The 17306-nt window shown below is 40.5% G+C and overlaps 1 protein-coding gene across 1 annotated transcript; it reads left to right on the top strand.

Moving 5' to 3' along the window:
- LOC139421884 (C3a anaphylatoxin chemotactic receptor) lies at window positions 1-7587 on the top strand. The gene is made up of 2 exons (XM_071173013.1): window positions 1-79; window positions 4531-7587. Exons 1-2 carry the CDS (start codon window positions 75-77, stop codon window positions 5618-5620), a joined length of 1095 nt encoding a protein of 364 aa, XP_071029114.1. The 5' UTR covers window positions 1-74; the 3' UTR covers window positions 5621-7587.
- Window positions 7588-17306: the final 9719 nt, after the last annotated feature.

Here is a 17306-nt window from a genome sequence, read left to right as displayed (position 1 = left end):
TTTCCTGTGGGTTTGCCTCAGTTCTCTCTTGTGGTTAAAAACTGAAAACAACATTTAGAAAGGAAAGCTCAAAGATGGGGTAAGTTTGATTTGTATTTTCAGTAGAATTGTAGGTGAACTTTTGTGTAGTACCTGTTTAAGTTATTTACTTGTGGATGGAAGATACTGTGATAGACAATAGCTTAGCAGTAAATTGTAAATTTACAGCAGCGTTGTGGCGTTGTGAGAAGGAATGTACCCTTCAGTTCCTAATTATGCAGACTAACAAACAACATTCTGACTACATTGTAGTCACCAGCCTAGTCTCAGAACATTTCGTATTATTCTGTACGTAAATCCGAGACACCTCATTTAGAATAATATGGTATGTTTGGTATGGTTGTATAAGACAGATGGTTACTTAAGGCAAAATCAAAAGTAGGGTGGATGGGCGGGCGTATAACACGAACAGCTTGATCATTTTAGCTAGTTAGCAACTTTTCAACTACTTGCTACACTACATTTGTATTTATTATGTATCCCCATTTAGTCACCAGCCTAGGCTCAGTACATTTCGTATTATTCTGTGCGTAAATCCTTGGGTCCAGCAAAATTAAGGCAGTTTATAAAATGTTTAAAACATTACAATACATTCACAGATTTCACAACACACTGTGTGTCCTCATGCCCCTACTCCACCACTACCACATATCTACAGTACTAAATCCGTGTGTGTGTGTGTGTGTGGGTGTGTGTGTGTGTGTGTGTGGAGTGCATAGTACATGTTATCGTGTGTGTTTGGTAATGTCTGTGCCTATGTTTGTGTTGCTTCACAAGGTGTTTTTTAAATCTGTTTTTTAAATCTAAATTTACTGCTTGCATCAGTTACTTGATGTGGAATGGAGTTGCATGTAGTCATGGCTCTATGTAGTACTCTGCGCCTCCAGTCTGTTCTGGACTTGGGGACTGTGAAGAGACCTCTTGTGGCATGTCTTGTTGGGTATGCATGGGTGTCCAAGCTGTGAGCCAGTAGTTTAGGCAGACAGCTCGGTTCATTCAACATGTCAATACCTCCTCCACTTTGAGCCAGATGATATTGACATGCGTATTATTAATTTTTAGCTCTGTGTACATCCAATGGCCAGCCATGCTGACATGTTCTGAGCCAATTGCAATTTTCCTAAGTCCTTTTTTTGTGGCACCAGACTTCTCCCCATCTTAGCTACTACTGTATCAATATGTTTTGACCATGACAGTTTACAATCTAGGGTTACTCCAAGCAGTTTATTCATCTCAACTTGCTCAATTTCCACATGATTTATTACAATATTTAGTTGAGGTTTAGTAAATGTTTTGTCCCAAATACAATGCTTTTACTTTTAGAAATACTTAAGGCTAACTTATTCCTTGCCGCCAACTCTGAAACTAACTGCAGCTCTTTAAGTGTTGCAGTCATTCAGTCGCTGTTGTAGCTGACGTGTATAGTGCTGCGTCATCCGCATACATAGACACTCCGGCATTACTCAATCAGTGGCGTGTCGTTTCCCCAGCTAAACTGGGGAAATCCTGATTCTACCTGGATTATGTTTGAGAGGCTTCCATTAAAGAACCCTCTGTGTTCTGTTAGACAAGGATCTCTTTATCCACATTATAGCAGGGGGTGTAAACCCGTTACACATACGTTTTTCCAGCAGCAGACTATGATCGATAATGCCAAAATTTGCCCTGAAGTCTAACAAGACAGCCCCCGCAATCATTTTATCATTTCTCTCAGCCAATCATCAGTCATTTGTGTAGTTGCTGTGCTTGTTTAGTGTCCTTCCCTATAAGCGTGCTGAAAGTGTGTTTACTGTGAAATAGCATTATCTGGTCAAACACAGTTTTATTCCAGAAGTTTACTAAGGGTTGGTAACAGGCTTATTGGTCGGCTATTTGAGCCAGTAAAGGGGGCTTTACGACTCTTGGGTAGCGGAATGACTTTAGCTTCCCTCCAGGCCTGAATTGAAGATGTGGCAAATAGGAGTGGAAATATCGTCTGCTATTATCCTCAGTAATTTTCCATACAGATTGTCATACCCTGGTGACTTGTCATTGTTGATAGACAACAATTATTTCACCTCTTCCACACTGACTTTATGGAATTCAAAAGTACAATTCTTGGTTTGGTCCGATATACTTGGATGTGTAGTGTCAGCGTTTGTTGCTGGCATGTCATCCCTAAGTTTGCTTATCTTGCCAATGAAAAAGTAATTAAAGTAGTTGGCAATATCAGTCGGCTTTGATCAATGAGCCATCTGATTCAACTGGATTTACCAGTTTTTACATTCATTTTCTTAATGGGTGCATTCTTATTAGCAACTGGAATAAGCAATTTCATGTGTCAAGTGCAGCTTCTGGTTGCTCCACATTCACACACCACAGACCAGCAAATATTCTTTACATCAACATATGAATCACTGCTACATGTCCAAAAGTATGTGGACTGCTGCTCGTCGAACATCTCATTCCAAAATCATGGGCATTCATTTGGAGTTGGTCCACCCTTTTGCTGCTATAACAGCCTCTGCTCTTCTGGGAAGGCTATTCACTAGATGTTGGAACGTTGCTGCAGGGACTTGCTTACATTCAGCCATGAGCATTAGTGAGGTTGTGCACTGATGTTGGGGTGATTAGGCCTGGCTCGCAGTCAGTGTTCCAATTAGTCCCAAAGGTGTTCGATGTGGTTGAGGTCATGGCTCTGTGCAGGCCAGTCAAGTTCTTCCACACCGATCTCAACAAACCATTTCTGTATGGATTTTGCTTTGTGCTCTGGGACATTGTCATGCTGTAACAGGAAAGGGCCCTGCCCAAACTGTTGCAATGAAGTTGGAAGCCCAGAATCATCCAGAATGGCATTGTATGCTGTAGCATTAAGATTTCCCTTCACTGGAACTAAGGTGCTAGCCTGAACCATGAAAAACAGCCCCAGACCATTATTACTTCACCACCCAACTTTACAGTTGGCACTATGCATTGGGGCAGGGTAGCATTCTCCTGGTATCTGCCTAAGCCAGATTTGTCCGTCGGACTGCCATATGGTGAAGCGTGATTCATCACTCCAGAGAACGTGTTTCCACTGCTCCACAGTTCAATGGTGGTGAGCTTTACACCACTTCATCCGACACCTGGCATTGCACATATTGATCTTTGGCTTTCATGAAGCTCCCGACGAACAGATCTTATGCTGAATTTGCTTCCTGAGGCAGTTTGGAACTCTGTAGTGAGTGTTGTAAAAGAGGACAGACAATCTTTACGCGCTTGGGCACTCGGCGCTCCCGTTCTGTGAGCTTGTGTGGCTGTACAGGAGAGGGCTGAGCACACACCCTTGTGGGGCCCCTGTGTTAAGGATCGGGGAAGTGGAGGTGTTGTTTTCTACCTTCACCACCTGAGGGGGCGGCCTGTCAGGAGGTCCAGGACCCAGTTGCACAGGACAGGATTCAGACCCATGGCACCAAGCTTAATGATGAGTTTGGAGCGTACTATGGTGTTGAAGGCTGAGCTATAGTCAATGAATGGCATTATTACGTAGGTATTCCTCTTGTCCAGATGGGATAGGGCAGTGTGGAGTGTAATGGCAACTGTATCGTCTGTGGATCTATTGGGGCGGTAAGAAAATTGAAGTGGGTCTTCTAGGGTGTCAGGTAAGGTAGAGGTGATGTGATATGATCCTTAGCTAGCCTTTCAAAGCACTTCATGATGACAGATGTGAGTGCTATGGGGCGATAGTAATTTAGTTCAGTTATCTTTGCTTTCTTGCGTACAGGAACAATGGTGGACATCTTGAAGTAAGTGGGGACAACAGACTGGGATAGGGAGAGATTGAATATGTCTGTAAACACACTAGCCACCTGGTCTGCATGCTCTGAGGACACTGCTAGGGATGCCGTCTAGGCCGGTAGCCTTGCGAGGTGTTAACACGCTTAAATGTCTTACTCACGTTGGCCACAGAGAACGAGAGCCCTATGTCCTTCGGAGAGGGCCACGTCGGTGGCACTGGTTTTATCCTCAAAGCGGGCGTAAAATGTGTTAAAACCGTTTTAGCTAATCCTTCCCTTAAGCCTAACTCTGAACCTTTAACCTAAGTCCTAAACTTAACCCTGACCCCTAACTAACGTTGGCGAGCCAGCTAAAGTTAGCCACCTAGCTAGAATTCGTAACATATTTGCACATTTGTAACATATTGTACATTTTGCATATTCGTAACATAACATGTTTTGCAAATTCGTAACATATAATGCAAATTGTAGTTGGAACATATAAAATGGGTGCTGGACATCCATAAATTAATTTGTAACATAAATGGATTGTCCAGATTTACTTATAGAATAATACGAAATGCTCTGATACCAGGATGTAGTTACACATGCCACATAGACAGTTTCCATCAATCATGAATGGTTATTTGACATCAATGACAATCCTCAATGCCATGAAACATTAAATTAGAACATAGATTGTATTTTAATGATTAAGTCAGAATATGAGTGACATTCTGTGTCAATTTCTCCATAGGGACAACATGGATTTCTCAGAGCATTATGGGAATTTCTCAGAGAATTATGTCACAGAAAGTTATGGGGAGTTTGACTTGTATTATGACCCCTTAAATGAAACCTCTCTGTCAGAACAAGGGCATCGATCCATATGGGTGCTGTCCATAGTTCTCTGCAGCATTGCCTGTGTCCTCGGTATCGCAGGCAATGCCTTTGTCATCTGGATAGCTGGAGTGAAGATGAAGAGGACAGTCAACACTATCTGGTTTGTAAACCTGGCTGCAGCAGACCTCCTCTGCTGTGTCTCCATACCCTTCTCCATAGCTGACATCATACTGAACTCTCACTGGCCTTATGGAGAGGCTATGTGTAAGATTCTTCCGTCCATGGTCGTACTCAACATGTTCGCCAGTGTTTTCACACTGGTTCTCATCAGTCTGGACCGCTTTGCCCTGGTCATCCTGCCTGTCTGGGCCCAGAACCACCGGAGCATCACCCTGGCCTGGCTGCTCTGTGGTCTGGTCTGGGTCCTGGGCCTGCTCCTCAGCCTCCCCTCTATGATCTACAGAGAAATAGTAGTCCATGATGATATGAACATAACACTGTGCATCTATAACCACCTACAAGACAAAACTGAGGGCAACCAGTCGGCTATCAAAGCCATCCACGTCACCAGGCTTATACTCGGCTTCCTCATCCCCCTACTGGTCATCGCTGTCTGCTACCTGCTGATCGGTAGGAGGGTGAGCAGCGGCCGCTTTAAATCCCAGAGGGCCTTCCAGATAATTTTGGTTGTGGTGACGGCGTTCTTTGTGTGTTGGCTGCCTTATCATGTCATTGGACTGGTGATCGAGTATGGCAAGGAAGCCTCCCAGGTCATGGCCAGGGCTCTAGACCCCCTGGCCATCTCTCTGGCTTACGTCAACAGCTGTCTCAACCCTGTCCTGTATGTGTTCATGGGTCAGGACTTCAAGGAGAGGGTCAGGGTTTCTCTACGTACAATATTTGAGAAGGTCTTCAGCGAGGATGTGACTCTGCGTTCCTCTGTGTACTCCAAGGGACAGTCACAGCTCTCACGGGCCACCAACTCGTCTGAGGCTCAGGTCTGAGTCAGAAATGTCTCAGACCTAAAATGAGTATAATCTGATATATAAAACATTTTACAAGCAATTAAGAAAATAGACTTTGACAGTAACAAAATAGGTTTTAAAGTTCAGTCCATGCCTGATCTGAAATGTTACATGCATGGCGTTTTGTGTAAAGCTGTTGGGTTTTTGTTTGAAATTTGTCCTATAAACTCTCATCTATTACACTTATGTTTTTCTTATCAGTGTAGTTATAATGGGGTGTGGAGGAAGGAAGTACCACCACTGTAGATTACTCTGAAGACATACCAAATGAAAAAAGTTTTAGTCACCCACCCACCTTACACCTTCATGTAGCACTGCATCTATCATTTAAAAAAACAAACCAATAAATATCAACTGGGGCTGGTTGGTGTCGTTGGTCTCCCGAGTGGTGCAGTGGTCTAAGGCACAAAGGTTCGAATCTAGGCTGTATCACATCCGGCCGTGATTGGAAGTCTCATAGGGCGCAATTGGCCCAGCTTCGTCTGGGTTTGGCCGAGGTAGGCTGTCATTGTAAATAAGAATTTGTATTTAACTGACTTACCTAGTTAAAGATTATATAAAAAGTCTCTAGATATGCACCACAATGTGGTTAAGAGCTTCGAGAAGCACCATAATTAAATTTGACTAACCCCATATGCTGCCAGTGTAGTTGTCCGTGGAACTGAATATATTGAAATGTTCATTTTCATGTGTCAGAACACTCAGAATACCCTTTTGCTGACAGGCCTACTCAGAGCTATCTCCTGTTATGTGTATGTGATGACTTTCATTGGGTGGGATGGAGTTTAATTGGGACAGGAGGAAGTGAACTATTAGCTGATCCTCTGCTGGGAAACTGAAACTTATATTTCACCCTGTGTTCCCTTTTTATCTTCCCTGTGTTACATTCCTCCCAATGGATGTAGGAGCTATATAAATAGGATGACGAAAATGAACAAATCCCCTCAGACCACAACAATGTGAAAGTACACTTAAGGGAATGTCCGTTCCAGTAAATATCTTTCTGTATTTAAACTTGGAATCTGCCTTCTATGTCCTGTATGACTATCATTGGCCAATGCTGTAGTGTATTGATGTGGACAATAATTACACTTAATTAAATGTTATACCATCCATCTGTTGCATATTTTATCAAATAAATCAATTCCATTTTGGTCAGTAGCTGTGTCCTTGGTCATTGATAATGTATGATGTCATACTTCAGAAAGAGTCGCATGCTGTATACCAGATATGTTTATTCTTATTCAGTTATTTTTTCATTACATCTAACTAAAAGGAACACAACAGCATTAATCCTTTACATAGCATACCTCGCAAGTCAATGGAGGAAAAAACATCTTAAATCCATTGACATTGTGGTCTTTCAAAGCACACTTCTAAAACAGTACAAAGAAATCCTGATACACCCAAATAATGAACCTTTCAATACGGAAAAACACATTTCCTATGGCATCGAAATCATCTATTGTAACACCAATATATAAATCACCAGACCAATATGACAGGAGCAACTACAGACCAATCAGTATCCTCCCTGTCATCTCCAAGGTTGCAGAGAAAGTGGTTATGGAACAGCTAACAGCCCACTTGAATGTGGGTAGTTTTCCCCTTCACCCCATGCTGTTTAGGTCACTCTACAGACTCTACAGAAAATGTATATTGCTATCTCCTAAAGATGATCAAGGCCAAGCTGGACAAACAAGGTGTTGTAGGTGCAGTTCTCCACCTCAGAAAAGCCTTTGACACTGTTAGCCACAACATCCTCTCCAAGCTATCCATCTTCAGCTCAAGTGCTTTGATTAAAAAAAGCATGTACTTCTCCACAAAACTAAACGGACAGGCTTACCCAGACATACTCATCCACAGAAAAAAAATCTAAGCAGACAGAGTTTTAAAAAATCTGGGCATTATCCTATACTTGAAACTAAAAAAAAACACATAAAAAATATGTCCACAGAATCAGATACTGTATATTCTCTGAAATGTTTTGAATTAACTCTCTACACAGGCAGCCAAGATGTATTTACATGCAATGATCTTCTCTCACCTGTCCTATTGTATCACCAGCTGGTCAACAACACCATAGTACCCTCTGTTGGATTTGACATTTTGAACATTGACATATTGAAGACATGATAGATCAAAACTTAGCTTTATTATAAATGGTAAGGCCCGGAAGGTAAACTCATACACACACACTATACCTGTAGTGTAAGTCCTAGGGGGTAAATCCCTAATAGGTTGGTTCCTGCTAGTACTATAAACTCAATAGTAAACCCCAGTGGGTTAATACCTGCGATTACTATAAATATAGGGTGAGTCCCAGAAGGTATGCCCGGGTAGGCTGGAACCTGCGAAGGGTAAGTCCTAGGGGGTAAATTCCGGCAGTGTTGGTTCCCTGCATAACCTATAACTGGGTGAGAGCCTAGTTGTAGTAGCCATAAAAGTGTGTGTGTGTGAATGGGAGGTTAGTTGTGTGACCTGTTGGGGTACTGAACCATGGCAGATTATGTGGAAATATGAAGACAAGTGTGAATAATTTTGGTGATGTGTGTAATCAATAATAGGGATATTGGAGGAGGTACAGCACAAAGCCATTAAGAAATCGTATCTAATACAAAGTATTAAGTGCCGTGACCAATTAATTATTATCCGGGGAAGTGTGTAGTGCTATCTTAGCACATAGTTAATAAAAGGTGTGTATTTTAGACGGGAGTGAAGAAATCTAAAATACCCTGAACACCATTGGGAGTGTTTAGGGATTAATAACTATTGATATGGTGACAGACGGACCGGACCCGTTACTCCCTGTAATATAGTGTAATGGCTGTTGTTGGTGGAAGAAGGTGAGGACCAAAGCTCAGCGTGGTAAGTGATCATGTTTTTTAATAAAGTAATGAACACCGAACAAAACAATAAACGTGAAGTAATCAAACCGAAACAGTCCCGTGTGGCGCAAACACTAACACGGAAAATAAACACCCACAACTCAAAAGTGAAACCAGGCTCCCTAAGTATGATTCTCAATCAGGGACAACGATTGACAGCTGCCTCTGATTGAGAACCATACCAGGCCGAACACAGAAAATCCCAAATTATATAAAAAAGAACATAGACAACCCACCCAACTCACGCCCTGACCATACTGAAACAAAGACATAATAAAAGAACTAAGGTCAGAACGTGACATATAGAGCTAGCAGTGTTTAATAAAGCCATAGAGGTGCTGAAAGAAGCACCCGAGCATTCTACCAATTAGGCTGGAATATGGGATAAATTTAGCAAATTAGATAAAATTGGACAACATTTTCCCGCTAACGGAGAATTCAAATGTAATAAAGAATTTAGGGAGGCAATTATGACTTGGCATAAAAACATAAAACCAGAATCAAAAGCTCAATGTACCAGCGTTTTGATATCAGCATTCTATCAACAAAAAAATGCATCACGATAAACCCAGAATGAGTACCAGTATGCTGCCACAGAAGGACTAGGAACGGGAGTGTATTGATAGAATTTGCACTTCTGCTTTGATGGCAGGTTTGTGATCCAAACGATAATTGCGGGTCTCTGTTCGATCGATAAGTGGTTCATCGAGATTACAGAGATTACGTTTTACCTAACTTTTAGTAGAGTACCGATGAGATTTACAAATAGTCCCACTTGGTATCATTTTGCATTGAAACAATTAAAAGGGTATCAATTGTAGGTTCTGTGTTGGTTTAATACGTGAATGATCGTTATTAGCATCAAAAGACGAAGAAACTCATATGTGAGACTGCACCACATTGGCAGACAATTTGGCAGAACAGGGTCATAAATGTATGAGAAAGCACAACTAGCAAAGCAAGAGGTAACACATTTGGGGGTTTCGATTTCTAAGGGCAAGATACACATTACCCGGGATCGGGTAGAAACCATGCGTTCTTTGGCAATGCCAAACACTCCTCGCAAGCTCAGGAAAACTTTAACTTCACTAGGGTAGGGGGCACTATTTGGAATTTTGGATGAAAAGTGTGCCCAAATTAAACTGCCTGCCACTCAGGCCCAGAAGATAGGATATGCATATAATTAGATTTAGATTTGGATAGAAAACACTCAAGTTTCCAGAGCTGTTAAAATAATGTCTGTGAGTATAACAGAACTGATATGGCAGGCAAGAACCTGATGAAAATCCAACCAGGAAGTACTATTATTTTGAAAGTAGAGTAGTTCATGATTTCGGTACATTCTGGTAACAATTGGGCGTGTTAACAGCGACAGAAATTTTTTAAATCATGAGACATTTTATGTGGTTTTATTTTTTAAATAAAGTTACGTTTGATATCGTCTTATTCTGGAATACGATTCTAGAATGGACGAAAGGGTGGAGGGGTCACGAGGAATTAGTATAAGGGTTACCTAACCTAAAATGAACTGGGATCACGAGGAATTAGTATAGTATTATTATTATTATTTTTTTTTATGTGGTGTGGTGGTTATGGAGAATCATGGGGAAAAGGAGACCAGTGAATCGTTAGACTCGGTGGGGACACACTGTCGCCGTTTTGTGGGATTTATTGAATGGGGTCTTTTCAATTCAGTTAAATTGGGTATGCAGGAGGATGGAAATGTTTTGAAGAGGAATTGAAATGGTTTCCGAACGACATGGAAAGAAAGGGAGAAAATTCCTAATGAGGAATGATCAAGCTCATTAGAAATTAACGGAAAAGGGGGATTTAATTATAAAATTCATGAGAAACACCATTCTCTATCCAAATTATACCATTACTTTAGGAGATTATTATTATTTCCGTAGGGAGTTATAAAGAGTTGTAATTCTAAGTTGATGAGTTTATTTTAGTTTTTTTATCATGTGTTTGGAAGGGGAAATGACCAGTTCCCTGAGGTCCTGATCTTGGTGTACTTAAGCAGTAGCACTGTATTCAGTCTGCTTATAGAAAGGAAAATATATGTTAATAAGGGATGACAGTTACTTCAAATGGATTGTGATATATGTCTTGCTGATTTCATGTTGTGATTTTGTTTTGATACAAATTTCACCAGATTGGGATCCTGGAGTGGGAGTTATGCGAGCGGTTAGGGTGCTATCTTCATGATCTGGTAACTCTTCCGAGAGGTCACCAGTAGAATAAGGGAGTATGGACTAATGTAGAAAATGGTTTTAGCAGTAACAGCATGTTATGCTTTTTTGGCATTTGTTTTAGCGATGTTATTAAGAAAAGGTATATAGCCAATGTTTGTCTGAATTTCCTGAAACAGAAATGAAACTTAACTGTTGTTATGATCTGTGCTCTTTTGAGGTTATCATGGAAGGTGACGTCAGATCGTGTCTTAATGCATGGTAGGAATAATTTGACCATAGACAGTGTGTGTAGACCTCAAAACTCTCCATAACCGGCTGAAGAAAGAGCGAGTGGAGAGAGAACAAGCTCAGGTGAGAGACTCGTGTACGTGGGAGAAATGGAAGTATCTACTTGGATATTAAAATCGGGACATTATCAAGGGCCATGAAATGTGACATGTGCCGTTGGGAAAATGAACTGTAAACGATATCTGAAGAAGACACGCTAGAATGATAAGTGTCGGGTGAAGGAAAGGGTGGTATACACCCTGCTAACTATTTAAACTAAGAATGCATTGAGATACTGATCTTTCTTGACCAGGCCACTCATGACAGTAAAACAGGGACAAAGGAGGGCTGTAATGAGAAGAGTTATGACAGGCAATAAAAGGTTGTTTATAAATGTATGTTCTAACAGGGATGATCTGTGCTAAGTTGATAAACTGGAGTTAGAGCCCTAGACTCAAAGTAAGCACTGAGGTCAGTCATTCTAAATTTGGGTTGGATAATTTATCAAATGTTTTAGTTGTGATTGGGATACAGCGAGAGAGAATTGCTAATGCACGATGAGGGGTGGGTGCGCTGTGAACATTTATTTGGCCGAGAGATTCTACAGAAACTTATCTCCAAGTGTCATTCTGAGGGGAGGTGGTTTGTTTGGGGGAATCACTGGATGATAGCTTGGACAACCATGAAAGTTTAAAAAAAATGTTTTACCCTGGATTCAGGATTTTTATGTTACATAGCATCAATGAGTGGTGCTAAGTTATTAAACATGTACTTTGTTTCTCTTTTCTTTTTAAGTCAATATATTTTTAGGTTTGGTGGAACATGAGGGTGTTCATTGTTCCAGAGGAGGGAATGATGTATATTGACTAACTGAAATGAGAATGTGTTAGTATGTTTATAACTGTAGAAAATGCATTAGGGATAGTGACTAGTGTGTTATGGGTTAGATGTCATGATAGAAGAGTATCATTCCCAGAGACTGTATATTGTTTCAGGAGATGGCTCATAGAAGAGGGAGGACAGCTAACTGTACACAATATGGGAATTTAGTTGAACATTACACATACCTAGATCATGGTGAGAGTAGAAGAGATACCAGTGGCATTTCAGACACTATGGTAAACTTTCAGGATGACTGTGACTCAGTTTTGTTAGGTTGGATATTATTCCCAAATCATTCATTTCTCTCCAATTTCAAACAGCCGGCGAACATTTGGCAGATTACATGCAGGAGGTATTCTCACGGCAGTCGCTGTAGGGACAGTAACTGAAGGAGCTGTACTAGTAGCGAAGGATGCTATATTGATAGCATGGAATTGGACTACTGCACAAATGAGGGGTATTGTGAGACTATAGTCATGGGCCATTTTGGAAGTAGCAATGGTTACTTTAGTAGCATTGTTGGGATATCAGTTTATGAGGACTCATGTCACATGGATTGGTAACTGGTAACTGGGGGACCGATGGGAGGACAGGGGATGTGGTTATTCAAATGTCACAAATTATGTTGTCAGGAAATGACCCATGTGTTGCAGTGTGTATATTCTCAGGTGAAAGCAGAGATATAACCAAGGGCACAGGCTGAATTCTGGAGATTGAGTGTACATCAAGAGACACCAGGTGGGGGTGTTGGGACAGCATTGGTTTGAGACACACACTACTTCGTACAGTACCTGCAGCGGTAAAGATCGTCATGTCTCTCCTTGGGGGGGGGGGGGGGGGGGGGGTGCATAGTTCTCTCACGTGAAGTGACGTCCAGCTGCATAATGGGTGAGTGAAGACACCATGACACAGGAAGCAGAGCGAGAGAGAGACTAAATTCCACTGTAAGACATACAGATGGGTTGGGTCTGGGAGCTACTATAAACATCATAGTTGGTTTGGGGTTTAGCTGCTTTATTGGTTAATGCATCATCTGATGGAGGATAGAGGGGTAATTGTCCTCTGAACAAAATGTTGAAGTCATTGATGGAAAGCATATATAGTGCTGAGTTACCTCAAGAGGATGTAACGTGGATTAGGGATGCACAGTTGCTTATCAGGTGACATGCCTATCAGGTGAAATGGAATAGATGGGGAACAAAGTTAAAATGACATGACTTGGGAACACCTCTCGGAACCTGGGGCCTAAAGGGGAAGACTGGGTGAAAGCATGAGGAAGCTTTATAGAGCTTTCATTTTGTGGAACCCAGCAGGAAAGTATCCTGGAGGCATAGAGACAGGTGAAGAGAGAGTGGGAATTGTCATGGTCTCAGATTTTGGTCTTCATGCATATATAATCATGCATAGCTTATCACACTATTATTAATACTGTTATGTTTTGTGTGTCTTTTTTTTGCTTTCCAAGTCTTGTGCTATTACTCTCTTAGGAACCAGAAGGGGGAAGTGGAGAAACTAAAAGCTGCTCCATCTGCCATAGAACGAGACCCCAGATTCAACTGGAATGGCATTTTGTTGTGTGGTGATAGATGGAAATAAAATTGTGTGATCATAGTACAGAGGCCATATGTCTCTGAATTTGTAAACCTCAAATGTATGTTAATTGTTTGTTCCATTTGTTAGTTTAATTAATGTTTTATAATAATTTGTTCATTTTTTTATTCGTGTTTTATTATCAATGTATATACATTTATTAGGAATTTCCAAGTTTATATAAATTGAACATTAGGATTCTATTGTTCAAGAGAAGGGACTGTAGGATTCTACATTTTGCACATTGAGATATTAAAGACATGATAGATCAGACGCATAGTATATTTAATAAGGAGTGAGATCTGTAGAAAGATAGAGTGGCTGTGGAATGTGCTGGGTGGACGGGAGGAGATCAAAGAATTGCTATAGGGGAGGCAGATGGACATCTGTGGACTAGGTGAAGGAGGGTTTGAGGTCAGGAGGTGAGGTCAGATCCCCTGAAGGGAGTAATAAAGGTTAACTACCCACTTCCTGTGGAACCATAAGATGTAAGGATTGGAGAGAAGGAGTGTCTTAAGTGGGATATATATATATGTGATGGGAGAAATGTTGGGTTGTCTGAATTGCAGCTGTACAGAACGTTTGGGAAGAATTAAACTTGGTTAACTTCTTACCCCCTACTTTTTTCAATTTTCTCGTGAAGACATACCCAAATCTAACTGCCTGTAGCTCAGGCCTAGAACCAAATATATGCATATTATTGGTTTAATTTGAAAGAAAACACTCTGAAGTTTGTGTAAATGTGAATTGAATGTAGGAGAATATAACACAATAGATCTGGTTTAGATAGTACAATGAAAAAAACATGTTTTTTTATTTTTATTGTTGTATCATCATCTTTAAAATGAACAAGACAAAACAAACATTCAGATAGGATGATGGAGACAATTTCAGTCAAAAACATAAGGGGGCAGCTGTACTTGTGCAACGTTTCAGAATGATAACTTCCAAAATGAGTGTGCTACATGACATTTATTATGAAGTCACCCAGGTGTCCCACACATATAGCCCAAATGTACCCAAGTGGCCAAATTGGTGAAGTTATACATTTTGAATGGAATAACTATATACAAAATACCAAAATGGTATTCTAACACACCCCCCCCCCAAAAAAAATGGAGAAAAAACATGAAAAAAAATACATTTGCAAAATAACACTTTCAATATGCCAGGTGCCATAGCAGTCTTTTTCTGCTTTAAGCAGAGGGTCACCAAGCATGTGGTACAGGTGATGGTATTCTAACACACCCCCCCCAAAATAATTGAGAAAAATACATGAAAAAATAAATAATGGAGAAAAAAAAAAATATTGATAAAAAAATACATGAAAAAAAATATATATATACATTTACAAAATAACATGGGTAACTATTTACACACTTTCAATATTTGGAAGACCCTCAGTCCTCTATCAAATCAAATCTATTTATATAGCCCCAGCCTAAAACCCCAAACAGCAAGCAATGCAGGTGTAGAAGCAAAAAACTCCCTAGAAAGGCAAAAACCTAGGAAGAAACCTAGAGAGGAACCAGGCTATGGGGGGTGGCCAGTCCTCTTCTGGCTGTGCCGGGTGGAGATCACAGTGGTTGTAGAGGGTGCAACAGGACAGCACCTCAAGAGTAAAAATGAACAGTTTAGGATTCCATAGCCGCAGGCAGAACAGTTGAAACTGGAACAGTGGCAAGGCCAGATGGACTGGGGACAGCAAGGAGTCATCATGCCAGGTAGTCCTGACGCATGGTCCTAGGGCTCAGGTCCTCCGAGAGAGAGAAAGAGAGAATTAGAGAGAGCATACTTAAATTCACACAGGACACCGGATAAGACTCCCATTCGGAGTCAGTGTCACTGTGAAAGAAAATGTTCAGTTAGAATAGTTTCACATATGAGCCCTGTATCAACAGGTATAATAAACAGATATATATAGAGAGTTGAAGGTTGAAGGTTGAATATATTAGGTTGAATATATTATTATATTATTATTACCTGCTAGATCTACTGTCTCTTTTATATTTATATTATGACATTTCAGCTAGATCTACTGTCTCTATTATATTATGACAGACCAGCTAGATCTACTGTCTTTATTATATTACAACAGACCAGCTGTATCTACTGTCTCCATTTCACTTTGGCCATTAATGTGGTCCTGCCCTCTCCTCAACAGCCTCAAATAGGCTATTTCATGTGGGTTGGGGTGGGGCGGAAGACACACGCATCTCACATTTCATGACATTACATGTTTATATATTGCTTCTAAAATAAAATAAAAAATCACAAATAATATTTTATATTATTAATTTCAAACAAGGGCATTAGCATGATAAGAACTTACCAGTCCAAAACGATTTCCTCTCCCATTCAAAAAATATTCCTCCATAATCGCAAAATTAAGAGTCCTACAACAATCTCTGTCTCACCTTCCCAATCAATTTATTCAAAAAATTGTGTGTACATCTGTATATCTAGACTTAGATTTAGCTTTCCCTGACTTAGTCGCCATAATGATTGATATATGAACAGCTGAATCTGTGTGTTTACCAAACAATGCAGTGCGTAATATGTGCTTCTCCTTCCGGTATGAAACTTCAATAGCGAATGACTCACTTTACGCCGGAGCTTACAACATGGGTTGGTCGTGCAACACATAAACATGGCGTATTGACGTTTAGCACAGCTCATTGGCTATCTACCCAGCTAGATTTCAATACGATCAGTGGTCATTGGGTTAAAAGACAGTCAATCAACTAAACAGCGGGCAAATCATTTGTGCACAATGATGTCATGACTTGTCTTCAAATCAGTTTCTTTCAGTCAATACGTCCCGCAAAATGGCCCATCTTGTTTGATTGTGTTACAAACAAACCAGTTGATTGCAGTGAAACCAAACATGACTGGAAAAGTCACGTTCTGTGTGGGTGATTTACCTGGACTGTGTCGTCGAAAATGGAATGAGACGGAATTCACAACACAAGCAGTTCACAAAATGTTTGGTGTTAGGCTATAAAAACGGATTTTATCAAACATAAGATTATTCATTTTGTAACAATGAGCATTGGAATTGTAAACAGACGAAGATCGCCAAAGGTAAACTATTTATTTTAATGCAGTTTGTGATTATGTTACGCCTGTGCTGGTTAAAATTGTTTTTTTTTATGGGGCTCAGATAATCGCATCGTATTATTTCGCAGTAAATCCTTTTTTAAATCTGACAACGCAGTTGGATTAGCAAGATTCTAGGCTTTCGATACATGTGAGACACTTGTATTTTCATGAATGACTGATCCGTGTAAAGTAAAGAATGAATGGGGCCATGTATCGTGAGATTTTGAGTGAAAACCTCCTTCCATCAGCAAGGGCATTGAAGATGAAGCATGGCTGGGTCTTTCAGCATGACAATGATCCCAAACACACTGCCCGGGCAACGAAGGAGTGGCTTCGTAAGAAGCATTTCAAGGTCCTGGAGTGGCCTAGCCAGTCTCCAGATCTCAACCCCATAGAAATTCTTTGGAGGGAGTTGAAAGTCTGTGTTGCCCAGCAACAGCCCCAAAACATCACTGCTCTAGAGGAGATCTGCATGGAGGAATGGGCCAAAATACCAGCAACAGTGTGTGAAAACCTTGTGAAGACTTACAGAAAACGTTTGACCTCTGTCATTGCCAACAAAGGGTATATAACAAAGTATTGAGATAAACATTTGTTATTGACCAAATACTTATTTTCCACCATAATTTGCAAATAAATTCATTAAAAATCCTACAATGTGATTTCTGGATTTTTTTTGTCTGTCATAGTTGAAGTGTACCTATGATGAAAATTACAGGCCTCTCTCATCTTTTTAAG

Source organism: Oncorhynchus clarkii, chromosome 12, assembly GCF_045791955.1.
Source record: "Oncorhynchus clarkii lewisi isolate Uvic-CL-2024 chromosome 12, UVic_Ocla_1.0, whole genome shotgun sequence".
NCBI lineage: Eukaryota > Metazoa > Chordata > Actinopteri > Salmoniformes > Salmonidae > Oncorhynchus > Oncorhynchus clarkii.
The sequence above is the reverse complement of the archived record's forward strand: the minus strand, read 5'-3'. Positions and strand labels throughout refer to the sequence as shown.